The sequence below is a fragment of the Eptatretus burgeri genome, chromosome 5, assembly GCF_056783735.1.
Source record: "Eptatretus burgeri isolate ZD-2024b chromosome 5, Ebu_testis_v1, whole genome shotgun sequence".
Lineage (NCBI taxonomy): Eukaryota > Metazoa > Chordata > Myxini > Myxiniformes > Myxinidae > Eptatretus > Eptatretus burgeri.
The window spans coordinates 41934434-41952373 of NC_140965.1; the positions used below are offsets into that span (position 1 = coordinate 41934434).

Below are 17940 nucleotides of genomic sequence, written 5' to 3' on the forward strand. Positions count from 1 at the left end.
TGAGTGTATCTTTGTTTTAAAAGGTTAAGTACTTGTATTTCATTTTGTTCATTGTTGTTCTTAGTGCAAAAAGAGGTTTGAACGTGACTGCAAAGAAGCTGAAAAAGCCCTCCAGTACTTTGACAAAATGGACAATGACATAAATGTGACTAAGGCCGATGTGGAGAAGGCAAGTACAGCATTCTCTAGTGATTTTGCAAACGTATCAAAACCTTTTCTGTTAACTTTTATGTTTATTTAGTATCTAACCTGCAAAAAAAATTCTTTCATACTTCCCTTTGTCACTCTATTGCTTTCTTGCCTCCACTGTCTGATATTACGAATGAGTACTACTTGAAAATGTTTTGTTCGTGATAAAAAAATTTTCAATAAGTACAGTATTGCAGATATAGCTTCAGGCTGGCAGGATGGTCTAGAGGTACGCCTCTAAGCATACTCTCTAACCTCTAAGCGTAGGCGTAAGCGTACGCCTCACACTCTCGCCTCTAAGCTGTCTAGTCTTGGTTCGAATCTCGTCCCAGCGCCAAACTCATCCTGGTGTTTCACAGGCAGGGTTATTCATCAATGTATGTACCATACATTGGAGGGATGTTAAACTGGGCATCCCGTCTACTAGCACGAGGTGGTGGATCTTAAAGCTTCCACGATGCCCTTGGTGAAAAGTAGGTGAGATATGGCAGGCACCCTGGCAAAATTCCAAATTCCTGCTCGAACATTATTTGAATGTCAGGCCTGGACAATCGTTTTTCGAAGACTTGTGCCAAGTTTCTCCCGGCCAACTACACAAGAACGTGGAAATAATTGTGGCCATTAAAGAAGAATAAAATTACAGATTATAGCTTCAACGGGTGGTCGAGGTTTGCTTAAAATTGCAGAGCTAATGTAGTCAGATAACTCGATCTCATAGCAGTCACCATTCTCTTGTTGGTTATTGCTTCAAGTTAGACAGATGTCTGAGTTTTTAGAGAACTTTTGCTTAATTGATCCTTTATGAACCAGTGCTGTATTGTGTAATGAAGTTGAGGCTTTTCTCGTAATCATCTTTGGTGTGGTCCACCACATGTGTTACGCAGGCCCGGCAACAATCCAATCAGCGTACGCAGTTAGCAGAGGATACCAAGAATGAGTATGCCACTCAGCTTCAAAAATACAATGAAGAGCAGAATCAGCATTACTTTGCCATTTTGCCCAAGATCTTTCAAGTGAGTTGTTTGTTGGGACCCTATTTGTGAAGATGGTCTTATTATAGATTTGATTGAGACACTGCCAAAGCATAAATAATGATGTTTTATATTTTGAAAAAAAAAAAAAATACTCAAACTTCTTTGAGTTTGCTGCTTTGCTTGGTATTGTGATATTATAATGAATGGAAAGGATATTAGAGGTCTTCATGCAAATTGGCAAAATATATAGCATGAGAAGCTAAGGTTTCAGGTTGCAGAAGTCTTCTTTTTTTTTTTTTCTTTTTTTAAGCTCACATCTCAGCTCGTAGCAAAATATGGTGATGAAGGGTCATGCTGAAGATGGCAACACATTGACAGTGGGGGTACTGAGACAACACACAGATGCAACAAGGAGAATGAATGAACAAGAGGAAGGAGAAGAGTGAAGAAAAGGAGGAATTTTCTATCGACCATTATTTTTGTGTTCATTTTAAGGAAGGCATGAACTATTTTATCCCTTTGGTTGTACTCCATTGAATGACATTCTTGCATTCAATTGCTTTCCCTCTGGTTGAATGGCATTTGTTGACTCTGTCTGTTCAGTTCTGTAGTGTTTGGCCTCTTTGCTTCTTCTTCTTCTTATTTTTTTCCTTTTGCATTTTTCCCACTTTTCTAAATACCACTGACTATGCTCCATGCACGACTACAACTTCCTCTTTATATATAGTGGCTGAATCAATTCCTTCCGACCCCTTTACATCACCTCTTTAAACCTTTTTAAAATTTTTTTTTTAAATCGTGATGTAAGACTTACTGTGGAGCCCGTAGCTAAATCATGTGACACTATCAGACATCAGCAAGGCCACACGAGTACACAATAGACAAGCACACGTGGAATATAAGATTTGAACTTGGGTTCTCTACATCATGAGCGAGGAGTTCAGACAGGAACATTAACAAGCCAACCCTAATACTGTTCTCTCAGGCTTCTTATTTTTATTGTTCTGTTGTGCTTGTAAATTGGCACTTTTCATGATCATTCTTTTTACACAGGTATCGAGGCTCGTGGAATAGCAAAATGACAGGGCAAAAAAAATCAGCATACAAAATATGTCAAAAGGAAAAACAGTGGGATGAGAGGAAATTACAGGAGAAGGGCTGGAACAGGGCTTAGCTGGTGTAGTAAAGCCTAGTAGTGGAAATCGGAGAGACCATGAGGTAGCGATGCACAGCAGACCCGAAATCCTGCAGAAAAGATGAGCGACAACAGATTCAGGACAGTCAAACAGGTGGTAATAGAGGGGTAAGAAAGGATGGAGGTCATAAGCAATGAGTTTTACTGAGGATGGGTAACAAGATGCCGATCATTTATGGGGCAACTGAAAGTGCATTGGGACTATTAACATGTGACTGGTACTCTTGTACGGTTCAAATCTATATGATGAAAGGATCTTTCTTTCCTGTTGTTTCTATTTCCTTAAAGTACTATATTTTTCCCCGCTGTTTCCATATATTTCCAATACATACCCATGCGTGCGTGCGTGCGTGCGTGCGCGCGCGCGCTCCATAAATCCAAATCCATGTGATCTAGCAGCCTGAAACTCTGCATGCATACTAAGAAAACTCCAAGAAAATGCATGACTGAAAATTAGGTGTTTGGGTTAATTAAAACACCACTTTTGAAGATAATTTATGGCCTTATTTAATTATATCCTTTATCAGGTGCCATCATTGGCCACCTCACTCTCTGGAGTCTTCAGGCTCACTAGTTACCTCACTGGGGTCTGAAGCCACCATGTTTTTTTGGCCCGCTCAACCGTGCCTTGACTTGGAACAGGCCACAACGTTTTCTTTACGATCCTTTTTTTTTCAGTTTCCTCAATCACATTATCGAATGCCTGTTCATCATTGCTACAAATCACTGTATACATCACTTTTGTAAGTGCTATAGTTTTCAAATTTGGAGCTTGGAATGATTTCATCCATTATATGATGCAATTTTCCACGATCTACTCTCACGGACAAATTAAAGTACATCATCAAAATATTATTTCAGTTTTGAGGATCGGATATCGTATCGTCCAGACTAAATATGTGTCGAAATCTGGAGCGAAATCTGATAATTTAAAGAAATAACGAGTCTTGTAACTAAGCTGATACACCTATTTACTTTAAGCAAGCAAGTCTATTTTCCCTTCTTCTCCATAGATAATACACAAGAAAATGTGAAATTTCCAAAGCATTAAACTCATCTTTTTCAACTGTTTGGAGAATTATATTACGTGAACAAAATATTTATGAATGAGCCCAAAATAACGAGCTTAATTGAGGTGTATGACTTAATGCATTCACTGCTCGACCTTGCCCCCTTCCCCCCATAAGGACTGCTTATCCACAGCGTCTGCCAGATCTGTGTCTATATTTTCAGAGGTTTCATGAGGTGCTCTACATGGAATCAAAGCAAATCTGGTGAAAAGACGGACGTTTTAAAATAAAGTTAAATAATAATAAACCGAGGATGTGCAACGTGGCAGATTATCTGCAATGCTTATTTCATGGGCGATTAAACCTTGCAATGTCTCCAGCATTGTTCTACGTTGAAGAGCAACTCTTTTGTGGATAAACTATAAGGTCATTATTTGAACGAATTCAATTAATCTATTTAACTGCTGCTGGCATGGTGAAGACAGGCTTTAAATAAAGTTAAAAGGATCCTATATGGTATGCAGCCACAGCCTGGCGAGCTGTTCCTTATCAGCCATTTAATTGGAGTGCTTGCTTGAGGGCTTAAGCCACTTGTCAATCACCCTTCAATCAATAGCGGTACCACGCTATGTCATTCTGAGCGAATCGTTCATTTACTGCGGACGCTTTTGCCGAGCCGTGTCATTCAGAGTGAGTGGTTCGTGCTCCGTCATCCTGAGCGAGTGGTTCGTGCTCTGTCATCCTGAGCGAGTGGTTTATGCTCCGTCATCCTGAGCGAGTGGTTCGTGCTCCGGCATCCTGAGCGAGTGGTTCGTGCTCCGCCATCGTGAGTGAGTGGTTCGTGCTCCGCCATCGTGAGCGAGTGTTTCGTGCTCCGCCATCCTGAGCGAGTGGTTCGTGCTCTGTCATCCTGAGCGAGTGGTTTGTGCTCCGTCATCCTGAGCGAGTGGTTCGTTGTCCGCCATCCTGAGCGAGTGGTTCGTGCTCCGCCATCCTGAGCGAGTGGTTCGTGCTCCGCCATCCTGAGCGAGTGGTTCGTGCTCCGCCATCCTGAGCGAGTGGTTCGTGCTCCGCCATCCTGAGCGAGTGGTTCGTGCTCCGCCATCCTGAGCGAGTGGTTCGTGCTCCGCCATCCTGAGCGAGTGGTTCGTGCTCCGCCATCCTGAGCGAGTGGTTCGTGCTCCGCCATCCTGAGCGAGTGGTTCGTGCTCCGCCATCCTGAGCGAGTGGTTCGTGCTCCGCCATCCTGAGCGAGTGGTTCGTGCTCCGCCATCGTGAGCGAGTGGTTCGTGCTCCGCCATCGTGAGCGAGTGCTTCGTGCTTCGCCATCGTGAGCGAGTGGTTCGTGCTCCGTCATTCTGAGCGAGTTGTGATATAACACCCGATTTTAAAGCTGTTTGCCGTATTAACGTGTTTGATAAATTACCGAGCCAAATTTTTTTTATACCTATCATATGCAAATATTTATAAAAATTAATGTTTGTGAACATCTCCCTGCAATGTCTATATAAATGCAACGTTCTTTTTCGGTGAAAGCTACTCAAGGTTTTTGGGTTTTATACAGTACATACTGAAGTCAGTTATCACACTGATTCCAACCTGCCGGTTCCCAAAAAATTGCCAATATTGGCCAAGCACTTGCGTGTGCGTGTGCGTGTGCGTGTGCGTGTGTGTGTGTGTGTGTGTGTGTTTTTTGTTCACACAGCGTAACATATTCTCTCTGCTAAATCCTTTACCTCCTCACATATCTATCTCTCTCTCTCTCTCTCTCTCTCTCTCTCTCTCTCTCTCTCTCTCTCTCTCTCTCTCTCTCTCTCTCTCTCTCTCTCTCTGTCTCTGTCTCTGTCTCTGTCTCTGTCTCTGTCTCTGTCTCTGTCTCTGTCTCTGTCTCTGTCTCTGTCTCTGTCTCTCTCTGTCTCTCTCTGTCTGTCTCTGTCTCTGTGTCTGTTCCATCCTTGCTCTACCCCTCCCAATAATACAGCACAGCACCCTCCTCCGCCATCTCCTTTCTCACTCTCCCCTCCCCCCCTCTGTCTGTCTGTCTTTGTCTGTGGACATATCTGGACGGTTGTTATGTCTGGACGGGGTTTGTCTCCGGACTCGTCAGTGCGAGGTTTGTCTCCAGGCGTGTCCGGGCGGGGTTTGTGTCCGGGTGGGGTTTGTCTCCGGACGTGTCCAGACGGGGTTTCTCTCCGGATGTGTCCGGGCTGGGTTTGTCGCCGGACTTGTCCGGATGGGAGTTTGTCTCCAGATGTGTCCGGGCGGTGTTTATGTCCGGATGGGAGTTTTTCTCCGGACTCGTCTGGGTGGTGTTTCTCTCTGGACGTGTCCAAGCAGTGCTTATCTGTGGATATGTCCGAGTAGTGTTTGTGACCAGACGGCTTGACTCTGGATGCGTCTGGCAGGTTTTGTCTCCAGATGTGTCCGGGCGGTGTTTGTCTCCGGGCGGTGTTTGTCTCCGGGCCGTGTTTATAGTATGTCCGGTAGAAAGTGGATTTCAGAAATTATTTTATTTCCATCAAAAACTGTTATTCTATGCAGAATAATTTTGATGATACAGTGTGAATGTAATTAATGCTCCACCGCACGTCTGCCTTCCCTTCCTTTCACCTCACACTGTGTTTCCTTCCCCCACCCCTTCTCGCTCCCCCTCCTTCCTCTCTCCTTTCCCTTCCACCTCTTCAGTCTCCTCTCTCTCTCTCTCTCTCTCTCTCTCTCTCTCTCTCTCTCTCTCTCTCTCTCTCTCTCTCTCTCTCTCTCTCTCTCTCTCTCTCTCTCTCTCTCTCTCTCTCTCTCTCTCTCTCTTTTCCTCCCTCTTTTTAACCCCCCCCTCCCCGCTGCCTGCCCCTAGGTATTTCCATCAGTGAAGCAACGGGTGTTATTTGCCAGTATAATAATAACTTGAAAGCATCTCAAAATGCAAAGCTCATCCATGTCTACTTTGTACTCATACTAAACTTGACGAAGACGACCGTTAAAAAAAAAAAATGTACATTTTGAGGTCATCTCTACCGAGATGACCTAATAAAGCCAGACCAAATGTCCGTCCGTCAACAATTTTTCTTTCCGATTTTGATGAAACTTAGTATGTGGGTAGAGGTCGATGTGAGTGTTGCACAACGGATATAACTTTTGTCCGGGTTCAAGGTCAGGGTCAAGGTCACGAGGTCACGTAAGTTATAAAAATCGCCATTTTCAAAACCTATCTAGTCTGCCATTCCTCAAGATATTCAGCAACTGTTTATTGATTGATAGTAAAAAAATATTATCTTTTATCTAACCAGACAGATTTTTGAATTTCCGTCCCGTTTGGCCGCCACGTAACCTGGAAGATGGTCAAAAACACCTCCCGGTACAAAGAAAACTTTTTACTTCCAATCTTGATGAAATTTGGTATGTGGATAGAGGTCGATGAGTGATACCCAACGACATATTTTTTTCCCGGATTTGAGGTCACGAGGTCACGAAAGTTGTGAAAGTCTGTCATTTTAGGAGATATCTGGCAACGAACGGTTCATCAATTATGATAGTAAAAAAACATTATAGAGATGACCGTCACCCCCACACGGGGGTAATTTTATTAATTTGTGGTCTCTACAATCTCACCGTCATGGTTTGTTGAAGATTTGATGACAAAAGTTCAATTGGTAAAAATGTTACAGCCTGGACATATGCAATGAACCATAATGGTAAACAAGGACTTCAATTAAAACATTTATGTCTGGTGTACCACCTCACCAAGGACATCATTCTTACAATACTTTATTTCCCATTGGGAGTAGAATGAGAAGTGCCAAGTTTCAAATTTTTCCAATCAGCAGTTTCAGAGATATAATGTTTTAATTTTTGTGTTTATTCCAAGATGGCTGCAATACCACGTGTCCTATGATGTCAGTTATCATTAAAATATTCTGCATTGGGGCTCGCTCCTACCCTGGAATTTTGGGTGGATGGGTCAAGTGGTTGCTGAGAAGAAAAAAAAATGTGAAAAAAATTGCAAAAAAAAGGCAAAAAAAAAAACAAACAATTATATAACAGCGCGATGTCGCCGTGCTATAAAAAGGGTCGAAGAATAGCAATAATCTATCTATAATTCCAGCAATCTCTGTGTGTGTGTCTGTCTGACTATTTGTCTGCGACCGCCGTTTCTTGACGACCGCCGGTCGGATCTGATTGAAACTTGCCAGGAATATTGCCGGGGCCCCGCAGATGTGCCTTTTCGAGGTTTGATGTCAATCGGACGAGCGGTTCCCAAGTTACGGCCATTTATCTGTCAACCAATGACAAGACACGGTGCTTTGACATCACGAATGACGTCACAATGTTTATTTATTTATTTATTTTGCACGATTGACGGTCCAATCTGATTGAAACTTGCCACGAATATTGCTGGGGACCCGCGGATGTGCCTTTTCAAGGTTTGATATTAATCGGATAAGCGGTTCCCAAGTTACGGCCATTTATCTGTCGACCAATGACAAGACACGGTGCGATGACATCACGAATGACGTCACAATTAATGTTTATTTATTTATTTATTTATTTATTTATTTGCATGATTGACGTTCCGATCTGATTGAAAATTGCCAGGAATATTGTTGGAGACCCGCGGATGTGCCTTTTTGAGGTTTGATATTAATCGGACAAGCGCTTCCCAAGTTACGGCCATTTATTGTCGACCAATATCTGCGAGAGAGGGGGACGGGAGAGGGGGGATGAGAGTGGGGGCGAGAGAGAGGGGCGAGAGAGGAAGGGCGGGACGAGGGGGGAGAGAGGGGGCAAGAGAGAGGAGGCGATGAGAGAGGGGGGGATGAGAGTGGTGGGGGATGAGAGTGGTGGGGGGCGAGAGAGAGGGGCGAGAGAGGGCTGCACATACTGGCACTCACCTACGGGCACGCACCTACGGGCCCGTACTTGTAATAATAATGATAATAATGAAAAAATTTTAAATAAAATTATTAATTTTTCTTCTCCATCTTCTCATAATAAAGCTTTGTTGAAAATTTAATGACAAATGATCAAATGGTATAAAAGTTATGGCCCAGACAGACACACAGGCCCACAGATGCGATTGTGAAACCCTGTCTTCCGCTGTGTTAGGGATGGACTAATGATAATTATTATTGTAATGTAGCAACCTCTTATTTACGAGCAGCATCGAACACAATTATAATGTGATAATTTTAATCTTATGTAGCGCGTGTAACATTTGATAAAATATCCCTATGTGCAAGAAATCAAAAAATGGAAACCCGAGTGATGCAGCTTGTTCGGCACAACTACATACTGGCTATGCTAGTGATATGAGCAGTCAGTCAGCAGTGTATTCCACGAACTAATGAACTAATATAAATAATAAAATCAATATTGCAACACAATCACTATTTCAAAGTATGAATAATATAAGAATAGATTCTACCATGAAATGGCAACATATAGTTCAGTGAGAAGCATCAGGAATGATCTGGAATGTGTTGGTGATATCACAATCTGATACTGATGTGACACCTGAACACGCTGAACGCAGGGATGATACTGATGTCATGACTGAACATGCTGAATGCAGTGTTTAGACCGATGTGATGACTAAACACAGGGATAATACCGGTGCAATGACTGGATAGCTGAGAAGGCATCAAAGTGATGGCCGGACAATCCAGGTGTCAAGGACAATGCTGAGGCAACAGCTGGACAAACCAAACGCCAGGATCACTCCAATCCGATGACTGTGCAGACTGGATGCCGGGGATGACGCCAATGCGTTGATCGGACAAAGCTGAACACCAGGGACGGTGCCAAAATGACGACGAGTGCTGTTAGCGTTAAGCTGGGTCCTCGAGGCGAAGCAGAAGTGACATCTGGACAAGTCAGACACCAAGAATGACTTGAAACTGACGACTGGATAAGCAGGATGCCAGTGACGAATGACGATGCTGAACCGACAATACCAAATGGACAAGCCTGACACTTGGGATGATTCCGAAGTGACAACTGAACGAGCTGGATGCTGGTGTGACTGAACTAACCGCTGGACAAACCGAACGCCAGGATTGGTGCCAGTGTGACGACTGCATAATATTGGAAAGAATTGCTTGAGTACATTATCCTCAAAAATATAGTGTTTTAATTTGCAGACTATCATTAAGGCAGTAATTTTGAGCCATGGTTTTGTAAAAATAATCAGGTCAACCAGGTCATATACGAGTTATTCTGTGAGAGATACCACAAATGTGTTTGCACTTTTGTTGGACAGGCAATTGCATCATGAATGCACCTGACATTTCAACAGCATTTGGTTACGTGGCTTCACAAAAAAGCATTACTGCCTCAATGGTGCTCCTTCCGCTCAGGCGATCATCCTTTTTCAGCAGGGTTTATGGCTTAGATGTGGTCAGCAATTAATCCTCAGAGGTAGCTTTCCACCTTGGCTTATCAGGCAGGTACCTTGCCATTTTTCTGCCTGATACGTTCCTCTTGTACTTGTATGAGTTGCTGTCAGGACAACGATGCATCAGTAGGGTAAAACCACCTGTCTCATGACAGGTTGGTTTGCTTCTGCAACCATATTGACCACCCTCTGCAATCTCCCCGACCCTTCATCTTACCCGCATCCCTTGTTTGTCCATCTCCATCTATTTTGTCCCTCGGTCCTGTTGGTGTTTCCCCCTTCTTTCTCTGTTTTCCTTTTGTTCTGTTGTGTCCTGATCTGTTCTTTGTTCTGGCTCTTTCATGAGCCTTGACATTATATCCAAAAAAATAGATCCATCTTATGTATTCAAATGCCATGCAGTGATCAGCTATGTCTTAAAGTCATTGTCAGCACATAAGTGGTTTAACTTCTCAAGTTGCAGCTGCTCCCAGTTTAAGATTCAAATTAATGTTTATTGAATATTCATGAATATCATGGGTCATGACATATATTGCTCAAAGCATGACTGACTGAAGGAGACAAGAAAAAAAAACCTTTGCAAGAACCTAATTAATCGATGTGTAAAAATAATGGCATGCTTTTCTCTTACTAAACCCCTCATTTATAACCTATTTTGTTCAACAGTGATTTGCAACAAAACCCTATCAAAACGTAGGTGGTATTCTGACAATGTCAGCATGCTGTTCATTGTTTTTGGTTACTTTGTTTCATGATCTCTGCCTTTGTCATACTAATTATATTCTTTCTCGGTCTGATCACTTTCTCAACCAAAGGATCTGCAGGACATGGAGGAGAAGCGTACATGCACATTCTCACACTCGCTGCTTAATTTTGCCAACATTGACAGGCAAGTTATGCCCATTCTGAGCAAATGCTTGGATGGCATGACCAAGGCAGCAGAGGATATCAACCAGCAGAATGTGAGTCATGTATAACCGCTGTGGCTACTAACTATAGTGCTCTTGCTTCAAGGTGACAAAAACGATCGTTTGAAATGGGCAGTAATGATTGTTTTTCATTTTGAAATTGCATTCGAGCATGCCAAATACTGCTAATTGTGTTTTCTGTTCTTTCCATTGTTCTTTATCTTAGTAATTTATAATGAAAGAAAAAGTCTTTTAAAAAAATACTTATTTTCCTACACAATATTAATGACCATCTCACCTCCATTGGTACCATTTAGTCACTTCATTCCAAGCAATATCTGCTTGAACCTGGTTAAGTATAAAACTAAATAAGTTAAAAGTTGAGTAAAATTGAGAAAGGATAGGTTAGAAACTGAGAGATGGATCGGCCAAGTGGTGAGACTTGAATCTGCTGATTTGGCTTTCTGTATAAATTGACTGGGAAAATGCATTTACACTCTATCAGGAGGAAGTTGAAATTATGTTTGACCATAGAGAAGACTAAAATAATATAATAATAAATAATCTGAATACAGTACCGATTCTAAATGTTGAGACACAAGCTAAGTTTATTTTGAGGAAATAAAGTAGAAGTACTGGTGAAAAGGAAGGCTTCTTAAGAAAAGGAGATGTCAGGCTAGTTTGTGTGCATTGCACAATGAAAATGAAGTGTGTCAAAATAGCTTAGTTGGATTGCCCCCTCTCCATACATTCCCCACAGATGCTTGCCAAAGATTTTGTGACACTTCATTTTCGTTTGTGACTTGTTTTCAACTTTTAAAATACAGGGAGACTTGGAGAAATATCGGATGTGGGGAAATAAGGGTTGTGGGAAACATTACATATTCTGTGTTATATGTGACAGTCTCTTGAAATATCACATAATATGTTATGCATGTACACTAGGGTGTTCCAAAAAAATGAAAGTTTGATTTTTGCTGCTCCCTGATTTTGCCTTTGTTCCAATACCCCATAAGAACTTATAGGTCAAAAATGAACAAAATTCCATGATATTTAGGGGTTCCTCAAGTTGGCACAATTATGTCCATTATGGAGAGGGCAATTTGCACTGCAATGTCGAAAAGCTCATCTCGGTCTCCTTGGAAAAACTATTCTTTCATCCTATATGACTGCTGTGGTTTTTGAAAATATCAAACAACCATATTAATTGTGAAGTGTACTGCGTTGTGCATATTCCACGGCAAGTTGTCAGTTACAGTTTGGCAAATTTCAACATTATTGTGCCAACTTGAGGAACCCCTAAACATCCTCCAATCTGCTTCATATTTGGTGTGTATGTTTCTACTGTCAAATGGAACAAAGGCACACCGAGGGAGCATGAATATTCATACTTTTATTTTTTTACCCCCTATTATGAAGCACCCTAATGTACACATATGTGATTACATAATACATCACACATTTCTATCATCATGTGCTCTTAAAATTATTTTTGTGATACCCATGTCTTTTTATCGTGTAACTTTTTGTTGTTTATTACCATGTGAAATAACAGAATGCAAGTAAATTTATCTTTTTTACATTTATGAACCAAGTATTTTAAGTCCATGTGTGCAGGATGTGAGTGACGACAACTGGGACTATCGTTTCACAATGATTGCATTCTTCAGCTTAAACTACGCAAACAATAGTCTTCCGTTAACATGGACTGTCATTGCTCGAATAAAAAACAATCCATTGCATCGGCTTTTCCACAAATGTTGCTGTTGCTATCACGAAGCAACCGCCATTAAGCACCCCTCATGCGGAGAGTTATACTGATTCTGTGGTGTTTTCCAGTTATTTGAACAAAGGGCAACGTTGAACCAAGAACCAACTCTAAGTTGATGAACCCCAAAATGCAACCCTAACAGGTCAGGTCAGGTATGGGAGCATGTGCCAGAACAGCGCGTCGCTGCGTCCACTTTCCGCCGGTACTCCAGGGGCCTCCGTCTGGCCACCCCCCAGGCAGATGCCAGGCCCATCCCCATCTCCTTGAGATGATGATCAACCTGCTGCAACCATGAGGCACGTGGTCGGCCCACTGGCCTCCTCCACTCATGAGACTCCCTCGCTGAGAGAATCTGGTAAGCAGGATCAGCGTCAGGAAAATGAGCCACATGTCCATACAGCCGCAACTGACGCTCACGGACTATGCAGGTAACAAATCTCATCCGAGTCTCTCTCAGCAACCGCTCGTTGGATACAAAATCCGACCAGCGATAGCCAAGGATTCTCCGAAGAGACCTGGTACCAAAGGAATTAAGTCTCCGTCTCAGATCCTTGGTCAGAGTCCAAGTCTCGCACCCATAGAGCAAGACTGGAAGTACCAAGGACCTGAAGACTCGGACTTTCGTCCTCCCGCACAGGTACCGGCAGCGCCACACCCCGTGATCCAGTGAATCCATGACTCCCCAGGCCCAACCCAGACGTCTATTGACCTCTGACTCGCAGCCAGCAGAGACATGAATATCACTGCCAAGGTAAGTGAATCTCTCCACGACCTCGACATCCTCACCACAAACAGACACAGACAGGACAGCAGCATCCAAGATGTCACCGAAAGCCTGGATCTTAGTTTTGACCCAAGAAACCCGTAATCCCAGTGGCTCCGACTCCTCATTCAGCACCTTGAGGGCCCCCAAAAGGATGTCTGCAACGTCTGCAAAATCAAGGTCCGAGATCTTGACATTCCAAAACGATGCACCGCAACTTGATCTCTCCGACATCCTCCCTAAAATCCAGTCCATACAAGTGCTGAAAAGTGTGGGGGCAAGTACACATCCCTGACGAACTCCAGTAACAACTGGAAATAAGTCAGAGGTGGTACCACCACACTTCACAGCACTCTCAGTACCAGAGTAGAGTTCAGACATCAGATCGATCAGTTTTGGTGGCACCCCACGAAGACCAAGAATCCTCCAGAGGACATCCCGATTCACTGAATCAAACGCTTTACAGAGATCAACATAGGCTGCAAGCAGCCCCTGCCGAAACTCTCGTCTGCGTTCGGTGAGGACACGAAGTGCAAGGATACGGTCAATCGTTGACCTCTTTGGTGTAAAGCCTGACTGCTCTGGACGCTGGTGCTCAAGCAGATGGTGGCGAACCCTATCAAGAATTATCCGAGCAAAGACCTTGCCCGGCACTGAGAGCAGCGTCACCCCTCGGTAGTTGTTGCAGTCTTGGCGATCACCCTTCCCTTTCCAGAGAGGGACAACAAGGCCCCTCTTCCAGTCAGTTGGGATGATGCCTGTGTTCCAGGCAGAGCACAAAACTGCATGCAACGACACAAGTGCAGCATTTCCACCAGCCTTGAGAAGTTCGGCATGGATGCCACAGATCCTTGGAGCTTTGCCCCGTTTCAACTGGTTCACCGCAGCCCGTGTTTCCACAAGCGAAGGTGGACCACAGTTGATTTGAGGGTCAGCAACAGGGATTGTAACACCCTTGACGTCCAACTCGACAGCTGGAGGATCAGCCTGGTACAACCGCTCAAAGTAACTGGCCCAGCGGGCCTTCACTTCAGACTCCTCTGTCAAGAGCCTACCACTCTCTGCTCGAACTGCAGTGCTCCGGGGGATGGGCTTGGATGAACGTAATATGCGAATTCCCCTGTAAGCGGGACGAGAATCACCTGTCCACAGGTGATGCTCTACCCCCTCACAGATTCCTCGCACATAGGCCTCCTTGTCCACCCTCAGTGCACGTACAGTTTTACGCCTCAGCTCCCTGAACAGCTCAGCTCTGCCATTCAGCCTGGCCCTGCGACTCTGATCAATGGTATCCAGTGTCCCTCGAGAGACAAAATTCTTCTTTGCCCTGCGGTGAGTTCCAAGACATCCACCGGCAACATCAAGGACGGTGGTCTTGAAGGCGCTCCACAACTCTTCAGGACCCCCCAAAGCACCCAGACCCCCCAAGTGTCCACTCAGCCTGTTCGCAAACTCCTCAGCTACTCTCTCATCCCTGAGCTTGGCAACATCCAGCCTAGGCTGGGATGGTACCATTCTCCAGGATTTAAGGTGCAGCTTTAGAGTTGCTACAACAAGCCTGTGGTCATTATTGAGGAACTGAGCACTCCGGTAGACCCTGCAGTTCTGGATCATCCTCCAACGACCGTCAATGAGGACATGGTCAATCTCCTTTGCCACACCGCCAGCGTTGGAATACCAAGTCCAGCGATGAGCTTGTGGGCGCTGAAACCATGAACCAGCCACCCTAAGTCCATGACTTCTTGCAAAGTCAAGGAACTTAGTGCTATTCTGGTTCATAGTTCCTGACCCATGGGGACCAACACACACCTCATAACCATCCCTATCAGTTCCAGTCGATGCATTGAAATCCCCCAAGACTAGAAGTGTATCTCGTCTGGGGCACTGATCAACCACAGACTTGAGTGTGGCGTAGAATGCATCCTTCACGGTGAGATCACTCGCCTCAGTCGGAGCATAAACAGAGACCAGGGAAATGACACCTAAGGAGTGACGAATCCTTAATCTCATAATACGCTCGTTGACCGGTGTTACCTCAATTATCATTGGGGTCAGCTTATTGGACACAGCTACAGCAACTCCTTGGGTATGGTAACCATCAGAGCGACCAGACCAATAGTAGGTGTAACCACCCACCATTATCTCGCCGCAATCCGGTCTCCGAACCTCAGAGAGAGCTGCAATCCCGATGTCCAAACGCTTGAGCTCAGATGATAACAGAGACAGGTGATCATGCTCTCTTAGGGATAGGACATTCCAGGCACCCACCCGAAGGGACCGCCTCAGGTTAACCCAAGGAGACCGCCGTCTGGTGGACGACACCTCAGCACCACTCCGACACACTCTCCCGCAATCTGACCCAGGGATGTTACCCCGTGGTTTCCCTCCGATCAAAGATTGGGGGTCCCGAAGGCTTTGCCCCAATCCCGTCATCCGGTGAGCTGCCCTGCGAAGGGAAGCTGCACAGGAGGTACTCCCACGGAGTGGGTTTTCAGATTTTTTTTACGTTTTTACGTTTTGCGGAATGAAGGGTTTTACGGTGGCTGGAGTGCAAATCCTGCCACCAACCTCCTAATAAGAAGTAACCCAACTGCAGGAGGACGTCCGCAGACACAGTTGGGCACTAGATATGGATGGCCGTTGGCTCACAAGGAGCTCCTCCGCCCTTTGACAGGTTTTGTTTTTAATCCTGCGGGGTGTCCATATCCAAACACCCCCCTCACCACAAAACCTGGTGGGGGAGACGGTTTAGTCGCCGACAACCCGACCATGGAACAGGTTAGTACAGGTTTACATGGTACCTGTAGCAGGTCACAGATCGAACCTGACATGACTTGCAAATCACTGTATTTATATAGCTCATTTGTTAATGCTATCTATGTACTGCAATTCATTGCCTTAAGGCACTATCTGACAGATATGGCCTGATGGATGGTGTGTTAGTGAGAGAAACAGAATTTGTGGTGAAATTAGCTGCAGAAGGATTTTCTTTTCTTTAAAGAAATGGCGGTTCATTATATAGCAGTCAACATGCACAGTTAAGATTGGAAAGTGTGTTCATTCGCGTACGTGCCATTCACGTCTCCATTTGTCTTTACGTGCACACTTCATCGCCCCCGCACGCACACGTCTCCATTCGTTTCCGCACGCAAGATATGTCAACAAGTCACTAGAGCCAAGTCTTAAGCAAGTCATAAGTCTTTTAGGGCAAGTCTCAAGTCACTGTAGTATTACTTCAACTTGTGTCAAGTCCTATATTAACTTATAAACCTTGGAGAACAAAGTATCAAGGAAGTAAAATACAGGGCTTCATTTATTGCAATGTATGTTCTGAAAAACTGTTTAACTTGAGTTTCGGAAGGCGGAAGGGTGCTGTGGAAGTAGAAAGAGGGTGGGACAATGGGGAAAATTAAACGTATTAATTTCAGTTGTTTTTTTGACATCAACCAGTCATTTTTACGTTTTCTTTTTAAATAGATAAATCGTGATATAATTTGCAATTATTGACGAAGTTTAAATAATCCAAATCAAATGATGCCATCACAAAATCATTTTATCAGGTCTGGACGTGCGCGGAGCCAAGTTTCCCCAATTTGACATGAATGTCGATGACAGCTTAAATAAAGTGAGGATGACATGTTCTTCCTACGTCAGTAAAATTGGTGCTTGCCACTTTGACATAGTGTGCTTTGTGCTGTCTGAAGAGTGGACACTCCCTTTAACTCGAGTGGAGAACAGTATGCGACCTGGCAGCTGTGAGCTCTGGTGCGCTGTAACATACAGTATACATGCAAAAGGTATTTGTTGTCATTGACCGAACTGCATATGATGACGACTGAAAATAATTTGCTCGGTGCATCCCCCAGATTGGTGCGTTCCCCTGCTTGGTTCCTCAGTCAACTCTGTTCATCATTCAGTTTACTTAATTCCTTTGCTCACTCCCTCACGATGTCGCTGTCCTATGCCGCTGTCCGATGTCGCTGTCCGATGTCACTCTCCGATATCTTTGTCTTGTATTTCTGCTCTCTTTCCACTTCACTATCTGCTCTCTCGCCTCGTTGCTCGCTGCTCTCTCACCCCTTCAATCTCCACACCCACACCCTTCCGCTCTCTGCTCTCTTCTCTTTCTTCTCTTTCACTCGCTTCTCTTTTATTTTCCCTTTTTTTTCTCTTCTCTTTCACACTCAACTCATGTCTTCTCCATTGCTTCTTCTCCCTTTCTGTTTTGCCCAATCCCTCCCTGCTTTGTTCTTGTTCACTCTCTCCTTTCTGCTCTCTTCTTTTTTGGGAAATGGTGAAAAGATAAGAATGGTAATGCATGGAAAGTGTACTTGGTATATAGATTTGGTGGTATTTGTTTGTTTTTTATTGTTTATCTTAATATTGACACAGATTGGTATTATTGGCTGAATGACTTTTTCATAATAATAGACTTGTGTCTCTGCACATTAATTTTTTTTTCATACTGTGAGCTAGCATGTATCATCCTTCTCTGTAGGATGCTGCTGCTGTTGTGGAAGCCCACAAATCTGGCTTTGAGCGCCCATCTGATGTCGAGTTTGAAGACTTCAGTCAGTTCATCAGCCGAACACACTCTGATAGCAGTCTGAGTGTGGGCAAGCCAGATGGCAGCCGCACTGACGGCAAGTCCGGCCTGGGTCGGAGTAAACCGAAGCTGTGGCCTTTTGGCAAGAAGCACAAGGTGTGAGTGGTATCACTGAGGAATTGTTGGGAAGTGCATG

The 17940-nt window shown here is 44.2% G+C and overlaps 1 protein-coding gene and 1 long non-coding RNA gene across 11 annotated transcripts in view; one reads left to right on the top strand and one right to left on the bottom strand.

The window, feature by feature from the left end:
* LOC147026309 (formin-binding protein 1-like) overlaps window positions 1-17940 on the top strand; it is a 167913-nt gene that overhangs the window by 74493 nt on the left and 75480 nt on the right. For all 10 annotated transcript variants that reach the window (XM_085881611.1, XM_085881613.1, XM_085881606.1 and 7 more), the window contains exons 6-9: window positions 65-169; window positions 1074-1202; window positions 10572-10718; window positions 17697-17900. In XM_085881611.1, coding sequence (XP_085737737.1) covers window positions 65-169; window positions 1074-1202; window positions 10572-10718; window positions 17697-17900 — 585 coding nt within the window. The remainder of the gene's footprint in view (window positions 1-64; window positions 170-1073; window positions 1203-10571; window positions 10719-17696; window positions 17901-17940) is intronic.
* LOC147026310 (uncharacterized) overlaps window positions 2172-17940 on the bottom strand; it is a 64486-nt gene continuing 48717 nt past the window's right edge. Inside the window, exon 3 of the long non-coding RNA XR_015058283.1 lies at window positions 2172-2408. This is a non-coding gene — a long non-coding RNA (uncharacterized LOC147026310). The remainder of the gene's footprint in view (window positions 2409-17940) is intronic.